At 38.7% G+C, this 24,013-nt stretch overlaps 1 protein-coding gene and 1 non-coding gene across 2 annotated transcripts in view; one reads left to right on the top strand and one right to left on the bottom strand.

The window, feature by feature from the left end:
- Positions 1-14,698, bottom strand: part of LOC149067616 (uncharacterized) — a 52,092-nt gene extending 37,394 nt beyond the window's left edge. Inside the window, exons 1-2 of the mRNA XM_089252477.1 lie at positions 14,443-14,698; positions 11,271-11,371 (exon numbers count right to left, since the gene is read on the bottom strand). Coding sequence (XP_089108603.1) covers positions 11,271-11,371; positions 14,443-14,455 — 114 coding nt within the window. The 5' untranslated portion in view covers positions 14,456-14,698. The remainder of the gene's footprint in view (positions 1-11,270; positions 11,372-14,442) is intronic.
- On the top strand, positions 13,268-13,341 carry TRNAI-GAU (transfer RNA isoleucine (anticodon GAU)). Its single transcript has one exon. It is a non-coding gene; the product is annotated as a tRNA-Ile (tRNA).
- Positions 14,699-24,013: the final 9,315 nt, after the last annotated feature.

Genomic DNA, 24,013 nt, shown 5'->3' with positions numbered 1-24,013 from the left:
ACAAAAAATCTATCCTCCACATATATAAAATAATTGTTTTTTTAATTTTACAAAAATAAGGGAAAAACAGAAATAGATAAAAAACAACAACACAAATTATATCCACATATGACTGCCACTACTAATACATAACCATTACATGTCCAAGATATAGCATGTACTAACGGAACCCAAACAAGAATTTTTACGACATTCCCATAACAATGATGTAAATGTGATAACCACAAGTGTCCTTCATTCAGCTCTTTTAGTGGGGGTGCTAGGAGGGAGGATACGAATGGTTTCATAATAACCATTGCATGTAGTTTTTATTTTATACATATACATATTTTTTTCTTTAATAAATATAACCAGCCAGAGTGAGTCAACCAAAACAAGACCAAAACTAATCTCCAGACAATCTCCCATTTAAACTAATCCCACATTGCTCACCAAAATAGGTTTAGAGTGAGACGACTCGACCCTGCAGTTATATATATGTGTATTTCTCTTTCCTCTATTCAAGTTTTTCATGCATTTCATGTCCACAACACACCACACATGCGTACTCATATTGTCGTATTCATGTTGCTCACTGAATAAGGTGCTAAGCGAGATGGCACAGGTGATCCCTAATTGCATATATTCCCCACACAATATTACTATTTTGTATATTTTTTATCAAATCCACCAGAGCGAGTGAACTCAACCCAATAAAACTAATGCGGGCTTCTAGTTTGCAAGTTATCAAACCCATTTGCTCTCACCAATAAGGTGTTAAGCAAGATGACTTACTCTCCGATGGATATTTTATACTTCACAATAAAACTCTTGTTTTTTTTGTATCCTGTGTATATACAGTAAAACCTCATTAAGTCATCACTCCGGTTAAGTCGTTGTTTTTCTTCAGGTCTGTCCAGCTTTCATAGAAAGCAATGTTATTAAACCCTCGTTTATTCATCGCTAATTTTGGATAACTCGTCACCATGAAAAAGTTTAAGAGAGAGGAACAGATAAATTCTATGGCTTCCTTTAAAAAATTATCTTGTTAAAAGCATTGCCATATGCTTAAGTCACCATAAAAGCCTTATGTATCAAAACGGAACAGTTCAAGTAACGAAAGTTACACTGGGGAAGTTTATTTTCCGACTAAAGCTTTTGAAACATTGTGGACTGTTCAAGCTAGATCTGATTTCTGTATGGGGCCCCACTAATTTAGGGCTTCAAATTTAAACAAATTATCTTTGTCAAAAAAACCAGGCATTTTTTTCCAAAGTATTAAGGTCTTCTAATGTGCTTTTCCCTACCGAGCCCTCCACAAGTCCCTCAAAGTGGACCCTGTGCTGACTACTTTGATAAATTTTATTAGGTGTGGTGTCCTTATAAGAAATGACTAAAAGAACTAAACTGATAAGAACATACAACGCCACCTAGTGTTGTGTAAGGGGAAATAGGGAGTTCCACCTCGGACATCAAGTAGACAAGATGTCTAAATGTTCTGCTCTTTCCGCCTTATAAATTCTTCCTATCTATATGTATGTAATCTATCTAAGTCTAACGTAATAATAAATACTCATCAAAATAAATACCCATGTGTTATCCACTCGGCTAACAAAGTGTTAAAGAAAACTTTAAAAACTTTAAAAAAAATTTTGTCCTAATCTGGCAACCATTGCCTATCCTCTCAATGAGCTGACAAAAAAGGACGTTCCGTTGCGTTGGTCTAAAAAGTGTGAGACTGCATTCAAGAAAATAAATTTGCTCAAAGCGAATCTTGATGCACTATGATCCTACACTACCTCTTACTCTTGCTTCGGATGCTTCTCCAGTGGAAATAGGAACAGTTCTATCACATGTCTTACCAGATGGAACAGAAAGACCAATTGCTTTCGCTTCTCGTACGCTGACGAAAACGGAACAGAGATACTCCCAGATTGACAAAGAAGCTTTGGCAATTATCTGGGCAGCAAAGAAATTTATGCTTTACTTGAAAGGCAGAAGATTTACTCTCATAACAGATCACAAGCCCTTGGTAGCGATATTCAGCTCGAAGAAAGGTCTACCAGTGTTGACGGCTACTCGACTTCTGCATTATGCCTTGATCTTACAAGCATATCAGTTCGATATCATTTATCGTAACACACAGAACCATAGTAATGCAGATTGTTTTTCCCGATTACCTTTAAGGTCGGAAGACTTAGTTGTCAAGGATGACATAGAACTCTTCCAGTTGAATCAAATCGAAACACTACCAGTGAAAGCTCAACATTTAGCAAAAGAGACACAAAATGATGAAGAATTGGGTCCATTGCTGAGGAAATTGAAATTCTGTGAACCTTTAGGAGGGAAGGAAGCCGAGCACACCTTGCAGGACGGATGTATAATGCATGGCCAAAGAGTTTTTATTCCGAAGAAATTTAGAAATCAAATTCTTGATAAAGTCCATCAAGGCCATCTGGGAATTGTTAAAATGAAAGCAATTGCTCGATCCTACGTCTACTGGAGGGACATTGATAGCGACATAGAAAAAGCTGCTAAAAACTGTCCAGATTGCTCCAGATTCAAGTCCGATCCGGTGAAAGCAAGGGTACACCATTGGGAATACCCGAGTGCTCCATGGGAGAGAATTCACGTAGATTTCGCAGGTCCCATATTCGAGCATATGTTTTTGATCGTAGTCGATGCTCATTCTAAATGGATGGAAGTATACCCGATGAAATCAACAAACACGTTCAAGACAGTTGAATGCCTACGGGACTGTTTCTCTCGATTTGGACTGCCTTTAGTGTTAGTGAGTGACAATGGTCCTCAGTTCACATCACACGAGTTTGAAATATTCATGAGGAATAATGGAATAAAGCACAAAACGTGTGCTCCCTTCAAACCTTCAAGCAACAGGCAGGCCGAGCGATACGTTCACACCTTAAAACAATCCTTTCGGACGATGCAAAGATTTCCCGGAAACATCTACCAAAAAGTGAGCACGTTTCTGTTGAATTACAGAAAAGCGCCAAATGCGACTACCATGCAAAGCCCAGGAATGTTATTCCTAAAAAGAGAAATCCAAACTAGAATAGACCTAGTCTTGCCAAATATCAAGAACAGAGTTCAAGAAAGGATCAGAAATGAGGTCACAGACTTCTATGACCGAACTTTTGAGCCAGGAGATCGTGTGGCTGTGCGAGATTACAGATCCGCCAATAACAAGTGGAAGTTTGGAACTGTTCTAAACAAAGACGGAGTTCTACACTACACTGTAGATGTAAATGGAACTCTCTTCCGACATCACATCGACCAGATGAGAGCAGCTGGCAATCAAATCCAGCCAACCTTGGTGATACCCAGAGTTCCAGGCAAACTTTCATCAACTCCTGTCGCTGCTGACTCCGAAGTGCAGATTGCTCCAGAAGAACAGACAACTCCGGCAGAGATCAGTAGCGATCTACCAACACCAGCTAAGGCGCCAGCGACGTCCAGCAAGCCACCAGCGATGTCCAGTACTCCCATTCCTTTGCGACGTTCTCAACGAACCAGGAAAGCTCCTGTCCGGTTGGATCTTTAAATTAGCGGGGAGGAATGTGGTGTCCTTATAAGAAATGACTAAAAGAACTAAACTGATAAGAACATACAACGCCACCTAGTGTTGTGTAAGGGGAACTAGGGAGTTCCACCTCGGACATCAAGTAGACAAGATGTCTAAATGTTCTGCTCTTTCCACCTTATAAATTCTTCCTATCTAGATGTATGTAATCTATCTAAGTCTAACGTAATAATAAATACTCATCAAAATAAATACCCATGTGTTATCCACTCGGCTAACAAAGTGTTAAAGAAAACACAACATTAGGATTACCTTGTAGTTGTTTCATGAAATACAGATGATAAAACACTATAATTAAATTTCGTTTATATGTAAAATTAATGTGCAATAGTTCTGTTCTGAAGAAAAAGCTAACTATTCTAACAGTTGTTCTGATTAGTCTAAATTAAAAATTACTAGTATAAATCAAAGTGTACCAGTACATTTTAGCACAATAAGTAATAAGAGCTCTAAAAAGGTAAAAATTTCAATTTTCTCTTTTGAAATTTATAATATTTATATATATATATATATTTCTTAATATTGTAATTTTAATTCATATTTTAATAAATGTTATGTTACTTCAAATTTATAGGATTTTCACAATATTGCACATTGAAACTAACAGCACTTCACTAAATTTTGTCACTCCGCTTAAGCCGTCATAGTTTTTCGATAATATGAGGAGACGACTTATCAAGGTTTTACTGTAATACGGGAAGTGTAAGATAACAGATGAGATGGCATGGGGGCTCCCTCCAATTGCTTTTAAAATATACCTCCATCCTATAATATATGTACATTCATCCGCGTCTTAACGAAACCCAGAAACTTTTCTCCAACCCCCAACCCCATCTTGTCTCAAATCACTACAAAATTTGTTTATCACAACAGTACCCAATTGTCCGGGGAAAATATGTTGTAAAAATTTAGTATGTTTTTTTTTTACACAAAATAAAGTGTTCCGGACTCTGCCATGAAGCTGGGCTGGAAGAGATCTAGGCAATGGGATATGTCCAGCGGCAAAGTTCTGGCGTTCATTCATTCAGCATGACTTTTTTGAGAGGCTTTAACCTGCATCAAATTGAGCATCGCGAAATTGTCTAAACGTCTAATCATTTTTTGCAGATGACCACAGAATCCAAGATCATTATTATATCATCTGTGTAAGCAAGCATTTTGATCTCCCCATCTACGATCAAACTGTCTACCACATCTGAATTAAAAATATCAATAAACAGCACTGAAAAATCAAACACAACACTACATATGCACTCAGACTGTTAGTTACACACACAGTTACACCTCCAGCACAACTCGCTAGGTAGTAAATCGCCCATAAATGGTGATAGACCTGAGTTGTGCTTGGTTTGAAAGAAAGAAGAATTAAAAATATCAGTGATTAGATCATTTATAAATAAATTAAATAGTACGGGACTTAAAATTCGACTGTTTTCCACAGTTATCAAAAGGAAAATGGGGGGAAGACCCGAGTCATTACTGTGTACGTTATGGTACAAAGATGTTCAGGCATTGACGAATTCATAACTTATACTGGTTATAAAGAGTCCTTTCCATAACAACTGATTAATCCTATCGAAAGCGGATTTGTAATCGACAAAAAGAAACAAATAATTTTCATCATTTTTGTTTCAAGATTGTTAATCACTGTATCTATAGTCTGTTTCAGGTTAACTTTGCAGTGAAGAGAAAGGTAGAGAGTGTATTCCTTTGATTTTATACAGAATAATCCTTTATACAGAATAATTTTTTCTGATTTTGAAAAAATACAGAAAAAATATTGTTTTGAACTGATTTTTTTATTGGTTTAAAATTTTTAAATTAGAAAAAATATTTGTTACCATTATCTCAAAAATCCATAGCAACAGCAAAAACATTCTAGCGCGATATTCTAGAAATTTTCCCCACCAATATCACTGTCGTGTTTTTTTCGTAACACAATTATATACGGTATATATATATTTTACATCGTTATTTGGTTGAATTTTTCATAACGATAGAATTTTTCATTCAGTTTTACATGCAGTTATAGGCTTACATCAATATGAATATTCAATCAGTTTTATTTTCTCCCGAAAATAGGCTTCAGTGAATTCAGATATTCACTCATACAGGAAGCGTTCCGTTCCTATTCCATGAGAGCACCAATACCATTGTGAGAGGCTCTTTATGGGTGCAGAAGTTTTGGTCTTAGGTCCTCCTTTTTTTTAAATTATTTATTTCTTGCCATGTTCATGGAATAGCAGTAGTTTTCAAATCCTCTATAGGGGATCACGAAGAGTGTTGACACGAGTTGCATCTTCCCACACGAATGCCATCTTCCACCCACAGCAGGGGCCACCTGTTTCTCCAGATGCCCCTTGCCCTTAGTGTCTCTTCAGATAAAATAAGCAAGAGAGGGGGCCCACAGTGGTTTAGGCTTGCATCTTTTATTTATGTGACAGTTGTATCTTTCTTTTTACTGGAGGTAGCCATGCTGAAAAGTTCTCTGCTCTTCCATTCCTGAATACTATATTTTTGGTTTTTGAATACTCACTGTAAACAAAACTCGATAAGAATCATCCGTAATAACCATCAGCAACACATCAACTGTAACAAAAGACTAAAACTGTTGTGAAAACAAGTGGCATCGACGTATACCGTTCGGCGGGGGGGGGGGGGTGAGCAACAGAAATTTTGGCAAGAAAAGTAAGTAAAAAATTCTAAACTTTCTGGTATCATTATTATTATTTGGTGCTATTCCTGTATTTACACGTGAAAACAGATCTAATCTGCTTGTTATTAATTTATTTTTATTTTTCGATTGGCATCAAAAGTTTTATTTAATGTTCATTTTTTCCATACAAATTTAAAAATCCCTAAGCTTTTGAAAGCCATAGTTAATATAGAGTATTTTAAAATTATACGTTGCTTTCATATTATTGTTTAGAATTGTTTTTATAAATAAATTTCAGCTCAGGGAAGGGAAATATTGCTATGTTTTTTGAAATTTTTAGTGTTACTTACGGCACATCAATGCAGAGTAAGTGACACGCTCATATAAGATAATTATTTTTTCTAAATTTCAAAACACTTTTCAATCAAAAAAACAAAACAAATGATTTCAAAAACCTCACTTTAATTTTTGAAAGATTCTGCAGTGGGTTTTTTTTTTAAATTCTATATTTTTATTACACTAACTTACTGTGCAATTTTTTTACACGCATTACATTACACATAAAAAAAAGATTTTTTCTCAGTGAGATTGGCGAGAATCGGCCATACTTTACCAAGGCCACGCATCGATACATTGGTTAAGAGGCTTTCGTTCCCATAGCAACAAGTGATGTGGTTCCCTCGTAGCTTCCCCTTCACTGCAAAGTTAACATGAAACAGACTACAGAATGAAAAATTTTTAGTGTTACTAAAAATATAGTAACACTGTTATATATAGTTTAGTGTTACTAAAAATATAAAAGTGTTACTAAAAATATTTAGTGTTACTAAACGTTCATTCTAGATACATGAAAAGAACTGTTCATTACAGTCCTGGAAAAAAAATTATAACGCCATATAATACTCATACAATCATATACAGTCGACGTTCGCTATAACCCCATCTTCCCATCGAAAATGGATGTTATATCAAAAGGAAAAACATACAGGTTACGTATTACACTCATTGCCATAAAAATTTGCGCACCAAGAAATAATTGTGGGATCGAAACGAAAGTTGGCCTGAAGGTACATGTCGGGCAGATATGCAAATGATTAGAAATGCAGCGTGATTGCGCATTGCGTAATGCCACTAGAGGGCGTTGAACTTCGTTCTCCTTGGAGTATAAAACAGGTAAGCAGAGCTTGCTGGAGTTTAATCGTTTGCAAAGGAAATGCTGAGGTAGACATGCCGTTACGCCGCCGTCGAAGACCATATGAGCAGTTGTCAGAGTTCGATAGGGGAAGAATCATCGGGATGATGGAAGCTGGGTGGTCAGCTCGGCGAGTAGCTCGTCAACTAGGCCGTTCTGATTTTACTGTGAGGTGTTGGAACCAGTGGACAGAAGAGACGTCATTTACACGGCGACCAGGTTCAGGACGCCCTCGACAGACCAGTCGTCGAGAAGACCGTCACATCATCCGAAACGCACGCGTAGAGCCAACTGTCTCATTGGCCGCTATCCAGACACAGGCAGCAGCTTCACTACGGGCCCCTGTGTCTTCCCGAACCATCGCAAGGCGCCTGGCTGAAGGATATCTGGTATCGCGGCGCCCATTACGTGTGCTGCCAATGACACCCACCCACCAACACCTCCGTTTGGAGTGGTGTCGAGCACGACAGGATTGGACTGCAACGGAATGGAACCAGGTCGTCTTCAGCGACGAATCGAGATTCAACTTGAGCAGTGATGACAATCGTGTTCGTGTGTGGAGGCCCCGTGGTGAACACTTCAATCCTGCCTTCGCTTTACAGCGACACACCGCTCCCACAGCTGGTGTCATGGTATGGGGTGCCATTGCTTACGATACACGGTCACCCCTAATATTGATCCATGTCACAATGGCAGCCCAGCGGTACGTCCATAACATCCTTCAGTCACATGTGTTGCCACTCATGGCAGGGCTCCCAGGAGCCATTTTTCAACAAGACAATGCTAGGCCACACACAGCAAGGATGTCACAAGACTGCCTCCGCCACATTACCACCCTTCCCTGGCCTGCTCTATCCCCAGATTTGTCACCAATCGAGCATATCTGGGATCATTTGGGACGGCAAGTTGGACACCCTACGAGGTTGGTCGAACTAGAGGCGCATTTACAGCAACTGTGGAACGAGATGTCTCAGGACATCATACGGAACTTGTACGCCTCAATGCCCGCTCGTATCGCATCGTGCATTCGCGCTAGAGGGTGTCCAACAGAGTACTAAAACTTCTGTTCATCTGTACTTTTTTCTGCAATAAATTATCCTTTTTCTTGGATTTTCTAATCACTTACTTATATCAACGTAGTACTTACATGTGTAAAATTTCGTTTCATTTTGACGACTTCTGGGTGTGCACATTTTTATGGCAATGAGTGTATATTAAAACATTTGGGACTTATTCTACCTTTCATTTTAATGGAATGGTCACTACAATGTGGGGTCATTATATTGAGCGTCGACTGTAATAACTACAAAATTTTCTATTAGGAATGCATCAATGCTAATCATACACAGCCCTTGTCTATACAGAGGCAATTTAAGCCCATTTTACTTCCTAATTTAATGAATAATTTTTTTTGAGGCAGTATATGACCCCACAATTCAATACTTTTATGACACTTAAATGAGCTTTTAAAATAAAAATTAAAATTAAATCAAAAGTACAGTACTCAAATTATCTGGGGAGTGGATCATAGATAATTGAAAATCTCAGTTAAACTATCAGTCTAATAAAAAGTAAGAGGCCTTTCACACCGCGCGGATGCGGGTCTAGAAGAAGTTTTAACAATTGGAATATACTGAGCCTTTCAGACGAGCCAAAATTTCTCCGCACCTAGGAAATGTTCATGCGGGTCCGGACGTCGTCCGCATGTGTCAAAACCTGAGTGCAAGCTCTGCATCCACACATACAAGTTTTGACAATTGGGTTATTCTGAGCTATTCATACGATGCGGATGTGGAGCAAATTCGTCTGCATCTTTGGCTACTTTTTAAAGATGATTTTGCACTGAATTTTTTTAATTATTTGCCATAAATACCCTTAAAAACGCCATATGAGGGTCCCTGTTCATCAAATATGATGTACCTACATACGTCTATCCCTACATTTCCTTCTGAGATTGAGATATAGCAACTTTAACTGCCTTTTGTCCATACTTTACAATTTTATACAATAAAACTTGTCAACAACTGCCACTGACGGGACCAAAAGCTGTTCTGTTCATTACGAATATTTAATTGATTACACTCTTTAATAACTTTTAAATTTAATTAAAAAACTTAATTTTTTTTAAATATTTGAAATTTAAAAAATATAAATATTTGAAATTATTTTAAATATTTTTTTTTAAGTTTTTAATCTTTTAATTTTTTTAAACTTTAAAAAAATACTTTTATTAAACAACGTTATCCACGTACGGTGTTCACTCAGGGTTGGATTAAGACGATTGAAGACCCCCCAAGCACTTGAATAATTTTGGTGTCCCCGATACCTACAAGTATATTTTACTTTTTAAGACAGATTTTTTTTCAAAATCTTTTGAAAATATTTTAAGATATTTTCTCCCATCGACTACTTGTGAGGATCGGAATGAAGGCATCTTTATACATATATTCTATGGGGCTCTAAATTAAACCAGCAAAGGCTGCCTATGGGCACTGAATCAGGGGTAAGGGAGAAAAATAATTACAAAAATTGCGAAAAAATAGTTTTTATGCACAAATTTCAAACTAAAGATACGGGCAAAACACCCGCATCTTCAGTGCTCGTATGAAAGAGTATGCGGACCCGCATCCCCATCCACTCCGTGTGAAAGGGTCCTAAGCTGTAGCATAAAAGTTCTCTCAAAATAGTTCAAATAAAATATATATCCCTGCATTTTGATAATTTTAAAATAAATTTTCAGCATATATCCTCATCTTAAACAATCACAATTCAAATGAAGGAAAATAAAAATACACAAAAAAAATTTAATGTATAAATAAATATACAACTATGTTTAATTATGTTGTTGAACTAAGCTGCAGATTTAATGTACAAGCTAATTTTTGCACTGAGAAGGGCACATTTGCCAAGGCTCTCATAATTTTATCCTCTCAATTTAAACAATATTTGCTAATAAATCAAATATATTGGGCTTAATAAACATTGTCAAATACAAACAATCATTGCTTTCTGTTTTCTTTAATATTTTTTTTCTGCTTCTCATTCCTTTTTCATTAAAAAAAAAGTTTGTATAATTCAAATAATCATACATTCAGTTATAATAGCTTCTTCTAATCATGAAATATTACTCTTCATTTAACCTTACATCATCTGTGCAAAAATTTCATGCTTGACTCTCTTTACACTCTTGTTATTTTAAAATCACCTTGCAAACACTTTTCACACTTGCAAACACATAAGTGTTTGTAAACACTTTTCAAAATTTCCTCCAATTTATAGTTTACACATAGAATGAACAATTTATCATTATAGGTTTTACGTTTTTTTAAGACCTATACATGTGAAACTGCTTCTTATTATAAAATTCAATCTGTATAAAAAGGTTGTCCTTAAAATTTCAAAATTGTTTTATGTGCAATCATTCTGTATTATAAACAGTACTGTCTTAAGAGCATCATGGGCCCCCGGGCCAAGTTACTTTTCTGAGGCCCTGCCTGGCCAAATCTCGAAAATTTCAACTTATTCTCAGTTTTGTGAGGCCCTCTTCTCTTAGGCCCCTGGGCCCATGCGTTAGGATGGCACTGATTGTAAAAGACACTATAGTGAAACTTATCTAAGATAGACACCGTATAATATGGAAGCCTGTCTTGTGTGAACTGAAAAGATAGCCTCTTTGCTGATTATTGCTTTGATACGTGCCTTTATAGAGACCTGTCTGAAATGTCCTGTCTTCATTATTTCAGAATACAAAATAAACAAACAATAAAATGAAAAATGAAAACTTTTAATCTAGGCTATATAGGTCTAGTTTTTTCTTTTTCTCTTTCTCTGTTCCATCTTACCTTCTTCCATTTCTTTTGACACCACATACACCCAAAAAGAACAATTACACAAGAGAATCCTAGTGATCCAAAAATTAAAGCTTCTGTATCTACAGGTTCATCTAAAATGAAAATGGAATTACAAATTTTAGTGGTTAAAAAACCATTTTATTAAATGAAAATGAAATTTAGCTATAAAAGCATATGAGAAAAATAGTGTTTGACTATTTAATTTTCTGAAATATGGCCATCTTCTCTCCTGATTCAACAATTAAATTGTGAATTGAATTAAATTTTTTTTTGTTTCTTTTTTTCTTCCTTTGTATCAATTTTATATCTAAAATATACTATTTTATTGCATATTTATTACTTCTAAATTGGAATAACAGATTAAAATATTCAAGTCGTTCATTTCATGGCTTAAATTCACACAATTATGAATTATTATACCTCTCAAAAAATAAGTATTTCAGACCAATATGATTCTACAATAGGTTTTCTGTAATAATTCAATTTTTTCCAACAAAAATTTCAATACAAATCCAAAATGTTTTTAACCTGATTTTTTCTTTTTTTTCACATTGTATTAGACTTTCCGTACAGGTTATTGGCATGTGAAAGGATAATACACCAAGAATGATATTCAATAAGTAACATGCAGTTCAATATGCAACTTGAAGAAAGGTCAATGGTAAAATGTACACTTGACAAATGAGTCCAGATTTGAACGAAGCCAATGCTTTAGAGCAGTGGTTCTCAAACTTTTTCCACCAGCAATGTGCTTGATCTTGTCATCATTTATCCTTGGCTCTCATCACATTCTGGGAAAGAACTGCTTCGATGCATTAAATGCACAAACATCAATATGCCAAAAACTTGTGATTCCCTTAATGGAGGTTGGTGATGCTGCAATGCACACTTTGAGAACCACTGATTTAGAGTCTATAAAAAAATACCATAGATAAATCTTTGATCTTGCTAGTAAGATAACATGCACTGGGTTTTGTTCTGGATGCCATACTGATTTCCGAATGTTTATTGGCAGGAGAAATTGTGATCTTAGATAGGTATCCATTTTGAGTTCCTGATCCATTAATTAGTCCTTGTGTCACAGTAATTTGTCTAGATTTTATTTTGTTGGATGATAATGCTTGTTTAAATGAATTATCATTGATGGATGAGTAATTTATGCTGACACGAAACATGTCACTCACATTCAACAGCTAACATACTTTTAGAACATGGATTCCATCAAAACTCTTTAGGACATTCTTTAAAGAGCTGTTATTGCCTGTCGAGTCTTTGAAAACTGCTTTCAAAACGCTGCAAATTATACTTCTGTACCCTCAAAGCAGAACATTTTGTATTGTTCTGCAACGAGCCCTCAGCTGACTGAAAATGTTCTGTGGTGGAAATTCATTTATAGTATTTTCTATGCAAAAGAGCTCTTTTCTTAAAATTCATCCTGAGACTTTTCTGCAGCAGCACTAATTGTTCTAGAGGTAGATGGCTTTTTCTTAGCCCAGGATATCAAGGAAACATTTTATTTTCTGGATATTATGCTGAGGTGAACTCTGAAAGAAAAGTCATCTTGTCTCCGCCGGGACTTGAACCCAGATCCTCTTGCATACCGGGCAAGCATGCTACCATCTACACCACTGGAGACATGACCCTACCTTCCTTATTTCACGCACTATGGCGTGAGGTACTGAAGTAGAGACATTAGTAGCCTCTCTTAACTTCAGGAATTGGCCTCCAGGTGGGACGGTTTAGAGATAGATGGCATTTTCTCTGCCCAGGATATCAAGGAAACATTTCATTTTCTGGATATTATGCTGAGGTGAACTCAGAAAGAAAAGTCATCTTGTCTCTGCCGGGACTCGACCCCAGGCCCTCTTGCATACCAGACCTCTAAACCGTCCCACCTGGGGGCCAATTCCTGAAGTTAAGAGAGGCTACCAATGTCTCTACTTCAGTGCCTCACGCCATAGCGTGTGAATTAAGGAAGGCAGGGTCGTGTCTCCAGTGATGTAGATGGTAGCATGCTTGCCCGATATGCAAGAGGGCCTGGGTTCGAGTCCTAGCGGAGACAAGATGACTTTCCTTTCCGAGTTCACCTCAGCATAATATCCAGAAAATAAAATGTTTCCTTCACTGATTGTTCTGTTACGTACGTCACAGATGCACGCATATTCTGCTTTGAGTGGAATGACAGATACACTAAAACAGTATGTTTTGCATTGTTCTGCAATAAGCATTTTGGGAACTGAAAATATTCCATGGTAAAAATTCCAATAACAAAATTTTCTACATAAAATCTTCTTCCCTATATTTTCTTGGAATCTTCCTAAAATTGTGTCCTACAGCAGCACTCATTGTTTCACAATTTATGTCACAGTTTTTGACATTTGGCTTTGGGAGGGGGCAGATATTGCAGGCAGGTCTGGGGGCACGGAACCAGCAGGGGCGTAGATTTCACCAATCAACCCCTCCTTCAGCATTACATGGGGCGACAAAATGCGCTCTTGCCCTAGTTGATCATTTTTGTCGCACCACAGTCATTTTCTGCACACGAGGGCTAATTAGACCGGGACCTACAATTTATTGCCGATTCCGAATGGCAGTCTTGTTTTTTATACTTGTCGAGGGGTTGGTGCACTAACCTCTCGATGGGGGACTACCTGCGGTAGCAATTTCTTCTTCGGTCACGTCGCCATTTCTATTGTGCTCTTGCCCCGGTTGACCAAACATCTAGTTGCAGCCCTAAATGGGATCTAACCACTTGAAACTGATTCATAAAAACTGCAAGTACCATATGCCTGAGTTTGAAAATGAATTCTTACATCTTAAGGGCGGTGAAAATCATTTAATTTGCCGGCGGCCTATTAATAATCAAACAGTTAAATTATTCATATTTAATTGATTATTCATACATAATTATCACTTTAAATAATTAAAAAAACTTTCACGCTTCTTTACACTTTATTCGGGACAGGTTTAGTGAAAAAATACAGGCACTATTTGAAGTCCACGTGACAATATTCAATGTTTACAAGTTGGAATTCATTTATATATGGCATGCAAAACATTCACATTTTCACTCATTGATATTATGATCCACACAGAACAATCAACACCATTAATTTTGAAAACTGACGAAAAAAAAAACCACTAGTGAGTATCTGTTACTTACCCATTCCAAGCATTTCTACCAAGCAGGGATGTTTTTTTTTTATGTTTCTTTTTTCTTTCTTATTTATTTAGAAAACGAATAAAATTTTCGAAATCATCCTAACCTATTGAGAAATAAACAAAAACAAATTCTAGTGTCCTACAGAAAAAAAAACGAAACTAAAGAAAAATAGTCTGAGAACGTAAATAAACAACTAAAAGCCTAATTGCAATGAAAACAAAATAGTATTAGTAAATAACAAAACTTCCCGGAGGGAATCGCGGGGGTGGGGCAAAGAATGAGATTCCAACATCGTTGCCAAACAATTTTCGATTAATACTCGTTTATATATCACATGACCTTCTTATAGTGATACCTCGGCTGACGAGTTTTTCAGTCAACGCGGGGTTTTTCTATGAGCAAATTTTTCTAAAGGGGTCATTCAAGCAGGCTCGTAGCCAGAAATTTCGTTCGGGGGGGGGGGGGGAACCACAGTGATAGAACAATAGATTTGGCCATCTTTTTCCCTTTTTTCGGTCATTTTCTCACATTTCGAGGAGGGGGATCAAACCCCCATCTGAATTCGGGTTCATCATTTATGGGGTTATTTGAATTCGTTAATTTTAGTGAGTATTAGGTTGAGGGCATCGTTAATGTCCTCAACTCAGAAAACACAATAAAAGTAGTAATATACGTGACGTGGAATGCAACGCAAGTTTACCACATCTACAGACAAAATGTTCGAGAATCCAGATTCTGCTCCCGGATTGGTCGAAACGAAGGTTACCGGAGCGCTGGCTGTTTGGCTACTTTCCTTTTGCTTAGCTAGTTTCCCTTTTCATGCTATGCATCATTCTTCATACATTTCTCACTTTTTTCCCCTTTTTCGATTTTTATCCTTTAAATTTTAATCTTACGCTTAATTTTATTCATTTAACAAAAGTCCCTTCTCAGAGCCAAATCACATTAATCGCAATGGAGGATATCCCTAGTAATTCCTGTTATAATAAAGTGATCAGAAATGACGAGGAGGGAAAAACTGTTGTTTTCAGAGTAAAAGATTTAACAAAAAAGGAAACCGCTGTGGTAAATGCTCAGGCCCGTAACCAGAAATCTCGTTCAGAGGGGGGACTACTTGCATTTCGGGGGGGGGGGTCGAACAATGGATTTGGCCATATTTTCCCCTTTTTTCAGTAATTTTCTCATATTTTGGGGGGGGGGGGGGACAGGTCCCAAGTCCCCCCAGCTACGGCCCTGTAAGTGCTGTATTAGCTTCTCGGTTATACCAGGGATCTTTAACGTGTGGCGCGAGGGCCACATTTGGCCCTTGGAGCTTTTTGTCGTAACCCACCGATCATTTTCAGAAAATGGTTGAAAACATTGAAAAATGATTTATTCCAGAAAATTAAAAAAATTATTTTGGAATCTCTCTCTCAATGAAAAAAATAATTCTAGAATTTATGAAAGAAGAAAGAAATACTGCAGCATTTCCATCTTCTTTCATAACATGTAATTACATTGCGTGTACATTACATTGTAATTTATGAAATAAATAATTCTAGAATAAATGAAATAATAATTCTAGAATAAATGAAATAAATAATTCTAGAATAAATGAAATAATAATTCTAGAATAAATGAAATAAATAATTCTAAAATAAATGAAATAAATAATTCTAGAATAAATGAAATAAATAATTCCAGAGAGCAAATCGATGAAAATTCAGAATTAATGAAAGAAATAATTCCAGAATTGATGAGAATTCAGAATTATTGAAAGAAATAATTTTAGAATTATTTTTGAAGTCAAGTTTCCGAATAAGTAAAAAAAACAACTTATAAATCAATAAGAGAAATATTTTCCTAATTTCTGATAGAAATTATTTCACATTCAATTATTGCATAATTATTGAAAGAAATGATTTCAAGATACGTATGCAATGAGAAGTAAAATAATTTCAGAATTACCTAAATAAATAATTACAATACCATTTTAAGTGATTTCAGATTGAAATTAATGTCAGAATTAATTAATTTAATCAGTAATTAATCAAAAACTTTCCAGGATTAGTGAAAAAGGTATTTCATTACTAATCAAAATTGAAAAATAATGATAATAATTTCAGAATAAATAAATGTCTTCAATTGTTTTTCTCCCTGTTTTTTACTCGGGGTCCCATTGACCCTCCTCTATTAAGATGGCACAAAATTACATAAGTTGGTGGCCCGCGGGATTTATGGGAAGTTTCAATTTTTCCCGCCATGTATGAAAATAGAGACCCCTGCATTATACAATTTATTTTTTCTCAAGCATCGTCTCCGTGTACATAATGGTTCACTTATTGTTTTTTCTAATCTTAGGCTTGGTTAGAAAACTATCAGAACTATCTTAAACTATTCAGTTTGATGAACATGAACGGGTAAGCTATTCAGAACCATTCCAAGCATGTGAAATCAGACGAGTTTTGTAAAACACCCCAGAGAGAGAGAGAGAGTGAGTTACACACTAATTTCTCGGTTCTAGCGCGAATACGGAGTGTATAAGCTAACCGCAAAGAGTTATTGATGTAGTGAAACCAACTACATCTTTGACAAATTATATCAAATGAAACAAAAGTGAAGACTTTAATCTGAGGGTGTTGAAATTAGTGATGTCCCACTCATCCTATAATAATTCAAGGATGTTGAAGAAATCTTTAAGGTAATTTTCAGACAGTGACATTGCAAAAAAGGGAAATCTTGCATTTCTTGATTGTGTTCCAATTTTCCACATTAAGGGGTGTCACGACCCCTGAAGTCGAATTTTCAAAAATGACTTCAAAAAATACTTCATTCAATCGCAAATAAAATATTAAAAATTTCGTGTCAATCGGTTAATTTGTCCTTTCATAATAAAAGAAAGAAATAATGAATTATAGTGTAAACGTATACAAGAAAAAACACTTTGAACGCGATTTTCTCAGAATGCAGTTTCTGAGCTCATCCGCACGATTAAAAAAAAATTACTGCTCCGAAAATTCTGTAGAAATGTTTATTCGACATGTGTTAGTAAAATGAACCTCGAACTTGAATATCAGACGTTTTGTTAGAATCTCATGAATTTTTAAAGTTTGAGAAAATATATAAATTTCAAAAATCTAAATTCAACATTTTTTAAAAAATACTTTCCACCAGTCAATTGCTAAATCCGAGGTTCATTTTACTAACACATGTCGAATAAACATTTCTACAAAATTTCAGAATTTTGGAGCAGTAGTTTTTTTTTAATCGTGCGGATGACCTCAGAAACTGCATTCTGAGAAAATCGCATTCAAAGTGTTTTTTCTTGTATACGTTTATACTATAATTCATTATTTCTTTCTCTTATTATGAAAGGACAAATTAACCGATTGACACGAAATTTTTAATATTTTATTTGCGATTGAACGAAGTATTTTTTGAAGTCATTTTTGAAAATTCGACTTCAGGGGTCGTGACAACCCTGTCACGAACCCAATGTGGTGTAGCAGTAGTAGGTAGGGCCTCCAAAAAATGGCTCGGGGATCCATGATGTTCTTAAGTCAGCCACCTCGTTGGGCAATTTGCCTGTTGTGGCGTTGTATTTGTATAAAAATTTCCTAAATGAAGATCAAGTTAAGAACCCACATGTTCGAAACACTTCTGACGCACTAGAGAAGTGACTAGCCACATCGCCAAACTTCAGACACTGGCCAATTCACAGTCTAGATTTTTCTATCGAAGATCTAATACAGTTTCCAAAACTTTTTGTTCCATCACGCCCCTTCTTTAATTTTTTTTTCTCCTCGTCAACCCTTACCTTCTGAGGGGGTGACGGAATGAATGGTCCAGAGGGGCACAGGCTAAAATGAGATGCCTCTGAATTTCCATATTTCCCAATATATTAATGATTTAAAACTCATCTCGCCTATTGCTTGCGAGCACCCATGAGTGCTGTTCAACAGTCTAATTGGAAAATCACATTCAAGTATGTGATTTTCATTATGCTTTCAAGAGGTTGCGTATTATGCGTTCATCATATTCCAGAATGTGTTCGTTATGCTGGGTATAGTCTAAGCATGGTTGTTGTTATATACAATGTCATTAAAAGTGGGTAAATACCCCCCCCCCCCCCGGAATGTGATGAACAGACTGGTTAAGAGCATTGTTTTATCGCTGTAGTTTCTCCACATAAAAAATTTCTAGTTTTGTGATAACGCTTCAGATCTTAAACACAAGTGCCTGAACCTGAGACACATGGGTGAATGTATTATTGGGGGGAAGGGGGGATCCGTCTCATGGTAGCACCATGGGCTTCCGGGCAAGGTGATTTTTCGGAGCACCCCCCCCCAACCTGGCTAAAAATGGTCTGCATAGGAATTTATATGCTTACTGTATAAATCTTGAAGCCCCTTCCCTGGGCCTTGCTTGGATGAACTCGTGTTAAGATGGCACTGATCCACCCCGTTGGCATACATGGACCTGAAGTTCTGGGCCAGAGACCTGACCTGACCTGAATAAAACTTTTTTCGGCGGTTCCGTGGCACATTCGCCGTTCTACCACTCTTATCTAGCGGGCCAATGGGGTGGCCTAAACTGTTTGTGTAGTACATGTCTGACGTTTAAAGTGTGTGTAAGGTGTCTGTGTAAAAAAAGACGTCAAATCCGGGAATTTCGTCAAATCTGGGAATTTGGAGTTCGCTTGTTGTCGTATATTACTGGGGAAAAAGGCTAAGGTCTAGAAAACTGCCGCCACAACCTTTGATGTCTGGAATCTGGAAAAGAGAGCTGAAAAGAGAAGTCCATTTGCTTGAACGCCATTGGCTCAGGGCGGCCTCGTCTGGATTGGCTGGTTGGATGACCAGGGCTGTCTGGATACCTGAAAATGATAGGAAAGGTTCGAAGGTCCAGAGGTGAAAGGAAAAAGAGAGATATAGTGAGATTTTTATTTTTTAAGAGTTTTTAGATTTTTCAAGAGATTTTTTGTATATAAAGAAATAACAAAATAAGTAAGACAAATATGAAAGAGGACATCACAAAAGAGAGAGGGAAAAATTTGCTGCCGGAGACAGGAAAGGCAGGGAGAATTACACCGTCTTCTCTAGGGCTAGTGAGTTCTTGAGCAGCGCCATCGACTTGTCTATGCTTTGCTGGATTTTTTCTGCAACCTGCTCGAGGCTGAGTCCTTCTTTTTGCATCAGCTTGACCATGGTAGCCTGAAAAGAAATTGCCAGCTCGTCGACCGCGTCAGTTTGGGTCTCGTCCGTGCTGGTATCGGGAGAAAAAGAAATTTTTTTCTCTTCTGGGGCTGGCATCCGCTTTTTCGTCGTTGCCTCCATCTGGATTCCTCTGGCGGGCTTTGCGGTCTTGGGCCTCTCGTCTTTCTTGCTTTTCCTGCTGTAAGGGGAAAAGATACAGTTCTTGTAGTTCGCAGTATGATACTGCAAACAGTTCACGCACTGTGGTCTGTCTACGCCACGTATGTTTGGACAGTCCTTCGTGGCATGTGGACGGATGCATTTGACGCATCTTACAGGAGCAATGCAGCTAGAAGAATGATGCCCCCAGGACTGGCAGCGATAACACATCGTGTGTTTCGGGGCTCGTCGGGCTCGATACTTTTCTACTTTGACGCGGAGTCGGTCCAGCGTGGTTAGCTCCAAGATTTTCGATGATTCCGGGACGCCTGGCATATCTATTTTCCATAATGGTAACTTGACACCACCCTGTCGTCGGCTCATCTGCTGGGCTTTAATCACCTGGTAGCCTTTCTCCTGTAAAGATAAGAGTACATGCTCATTTGAGGATTCAGGATCTAGTCCTCTGACTACGTAGCTTTCTGGTTTTTCTGATTCCAGGATGAAGGAGCGGAAGGTGATTTTCTGCTCCTTGCAGTATCTTGTTACGGCCCGATGGTCGTCCTCTGAGGCAGGAAAGATTGACACCTTCCCTTTCAGAAGTCTCGCCTTGAATTCGTTTGTACAAACGTTGGCAAGTTCCCACGACAAGGTTTTTTCCCTCTGAAGAGATGAATATTGGAGGAATTCTTGGTCGTCTGGGTCTGGCGGCTTTCATGACTTGAGTTCCTATTGTTTCCTCGTTGCACTTGGGTGGAGACGCTCCGCCTCCTATCTGGGTCTCCGATGTCTGGTCTGACGCCATTGGCTCTTTTTTCTCGGTAGGGGTGGCTTGGCTTTCAGTGGGAGTGGCCATGGGTTGGTTTCCCGGGCTCCTTCGGAGTGGACTCCGGCTCTGCCTTCTTCTGCTTTTTCCTCTTCCGCACCACGTCACAGGAATCTTCCGGGGAGTCGACGGTCAGGTGAAAAAGATGTTCCACCAGAGTCTGTCTGATCCGCCTGCGTTTCTCCGGGTTCTTTTCAGTCTTGGCGTCCTGAAAAATTGAAAAGTTTCTCTAAAGAGAGAATCTGTTTTGCAGGTACGTTGAGTCGTTTGCGGCTCCAGGATTTGGTGTTTGTGTCCTTCAATCTGAAGCATGAAGTAAGCAATCGCTTCGACTGCAGAGTCCTCCGTGACTTCTTCGATGTCGGCAAAGTTTTCGAGCTTCTTTCTCGGGGTGGCCCATCTCGATGTATTTTTCGGAATCAGCACCGTGTGGAGGTAGCAGCATTTCAGGATGCTACAGCTGGGCATTATTACCTGGAAAGAAAAGCTAAATGGGAAAAATCAGGAAAATGTTTCGCGCGCAAGATAGCTAAATCATCAGAGCATGCTCGAGGCACGTCCGTTCGCTATGGATGCACGGACCAGAATGATTAAAAGTTTTTAAATTTCGCCTTTACTGTTTTTTGTCTGAAATATGCCAGAGTTCTTGTACGGGTGCTTTTTGTCTGTGGTGATGGTTATAATAAAAGTTCTTGATTCGTGAATATGCCTCCCAATAAGCTTACAGGGCTCGAACCATGAGTTCAACCTGGCACGGCACGGAGACCCGTGTCCCATATCCCGCAGTAGTCCCCCTACTCATTCTCGTATGAGACACCCACGAGAGAAGTCACACTTTTTTTCAGCTCCGACAGACACTGTACGCTTGGCCATCGTTCTCCCGTAGGGGTCCGGGTGAGAAGGATATCTCAGCCCGGCCAAGGGAGTAGAACCCGGGGACCTAGGCCATAGTCAGGCCGGACGGGTCCCATTGATTATTGATCTCCAATTTCAGCGAGAAAACTTCAAACACGCCGCAAAAGAGATCGAGTGCTCTTCGCCGGTAGTAACAAACAAGGCTGGCGGCACACGGCAACGGTGCGCTAGCCACAGATTTTCCACAGTGCACGTTTACCCTCCCTCCCTTTTTCAGTGACTGTTTTCCCCTCCCCTCCAATGGATAACTATTGGATATCTCTTAACAGGTAAGTGACTTTTGTTGTGCGCTTATCTATTTTGAAATGAGTATTTTGTGCCCCCATGCCTCGGCCAAGGATGACGTCATCCTTAGGGAATTAATCGAAAGCCACGAGAACTATGACGAGCTCTCGAAAGAGCAACAGCTAGCTTTCTTGAAGGTTCTCCTTCCATGGCTCCAATCTAAAGAAAGAGTCATAAATGACTCGCCGACAATTCAGCATGACAGCTGCATCATCGATTCTAAGCTCGAATCACTCGTAATCAGCTATGCTGAATTAAGTAATCGCCTTGAGAGCGTCAATCATATCTCAACAATCGCAGTAATTGAAGATTCAGAACAATCGATAATGGACTCCTTCGTTATTGAAACACGCGATTTTCTAGATTTCTTCCAACAACATATTTGTATTCATAACAAATCGAAAATGTTCAGAGTACAAAAAACATCGACTCCAATAAACCAGGGAACTTCCAGAAACTCCGGGAACAGCACTCCGAAAAGAAAAACGAAAAAGAAACGTCGCCCCCAAAACGGGACTGACACCCCCAGTGCTGACGCCCCCACGGATAGCACTTGTAGTGAAGAAGAAAACCCTAGCTTTGATCTCCACCTCTCAGTAACGGATACCACCCCCCGTGAACTTAGCACAAGCAAAGAGTCAACAAATAATTCCACTGACCAGTCATCCAGCAGCCAAAACAATTCGACAGATTTGTCCAGTTCAACCAACAATAATGCATCGGAATCCTCTCCAAATACTTCAACCGACCACTCCATCGAAAATACTGAACTTCCCAAACATAATATTTCTCAAAACAGCATCGACAGTCCCATCAAATCGCCCCCAAAAGACATACCATCTGTCCCGCCGAAGGCAGATATCTTGTTAAAAAATACAGAACCAGCTGATAGCCAGCCTACAAATCCTGTTGCAGGCACTTCGCAACAGTGTTCGCCCCCCCCGCAAGGTTCGCCCCCTTCAACAGGGTCCCTAGCGGAATATGAAACGGACACCACTCCAGAGGTGGACCAGGACGGTTTCACAACTGTTACTTACAAAAAACAAAATAAAAAATCGAACACAACGCAGTCGCCCCCAGTTCAAACCCCCCCCCCCTCTACAGCGCAAACTTCAGGGAGGAAAAAGTTTAATATACCACCAATCATCCTAACGAAATGGGGGGACCACTGGCTCCGCGATTTTGCCGCAGTCAGAGCCCTCTGCACGTTCGCCCCCGAGGCAAAACCCACATCAAATTCAATCGTCTTTCAAGCCTACTCAGAATTAGACCATCGCGCCGTAACTAAATATTTTGACACAAAAAAATTCAAATACCACACGTACAAATTACAGGGCGAACCAACGCTCAAGTTCGTAATAAGGGGCTTGCCCGCTAATGTAAAAACCACTGAAATCGAGGAGGCCCTCCGCACTCAGGGCATCGAAACAATTAAAATATCGCCTATGAAAAATCATACCACTGGAAGATTATACCCTCTTTTCCTCGTGGAGGTAAACATCGACAATAAAAACTTTGCTAATATAACAAACATCGAAGGCGCCCCCATCGAGATAGAACGACTCAAAGGAGGGACTTCCCCATTGCAATGTAGGCGGTGTATGGCCCCGGGGCACTCAGCCCCATATTGCAAAAATATGCCTGTGTGTGCCTTCTGCGCTGGGGGCCACGAAACAGTCAGGTGCGTACGCAAAGGGGACAACAATTTTTTTAAATGTTTCTTTTGTGGTGGCAAACACACGAGCACCTTCCCAGGGTGCAAAAACCGCCCCCAAGCATTAAACGCCCGGGGTAGAACAATACTACCCAAGATATCACCCACATTAATCGCCCCCAATCCATTTGAATTCCCAGCGCTACCAGGCGCCACCCCCATCGACGATATCGACGACGAATTTATATTGGGCACGGCCCCCATCGAGGTTCGCCCAAGCAACTCTCCGCTCAGATCGCCCCCAATATCACAGGATGATCCCCAACGAACCAGCTGCCCCCAAAAAAATCAACAACGATATTGAAAAACAAAAACAACTGCACGATATAATCAGACCCGGCGCCCCCCCCCCCTTTGCAAAGACGATTACAATCAAATCCCAGAAGGAGTTCGAAATCGAACTAGAAACATGTAATAATCGAAAAAAATTCTAACTTTGCCTCTATGAACTTATTTACCAGAGGCCCAGACTCAACATAAGCGGTATCAGTGACATCG

The sequence above is a fragment of the Pholcus phalangioides genome, unplaced genomic scaffold (genome assembly GCF_987345545.1).
Source record: "Pholcus phalangioides strain wild (caught in Gottingen) unplaced genomic scaffold, Ppha-v1.0 ptg000029l_1, whole genome shotgun sequence".
NCBI classification, from domain to species: domain Eukaryota; kingdom Metazoa; phylum Arthropoda; class Arachnida; order Araneae; family Pholcidae; genus Pholcus; species Pholcus phalangioides.
The sequence above is the reverse complement of the archived record's forward strand: the minus strand, read 5'-3'. Positions and strand labels throughout refer to the sequence as shown.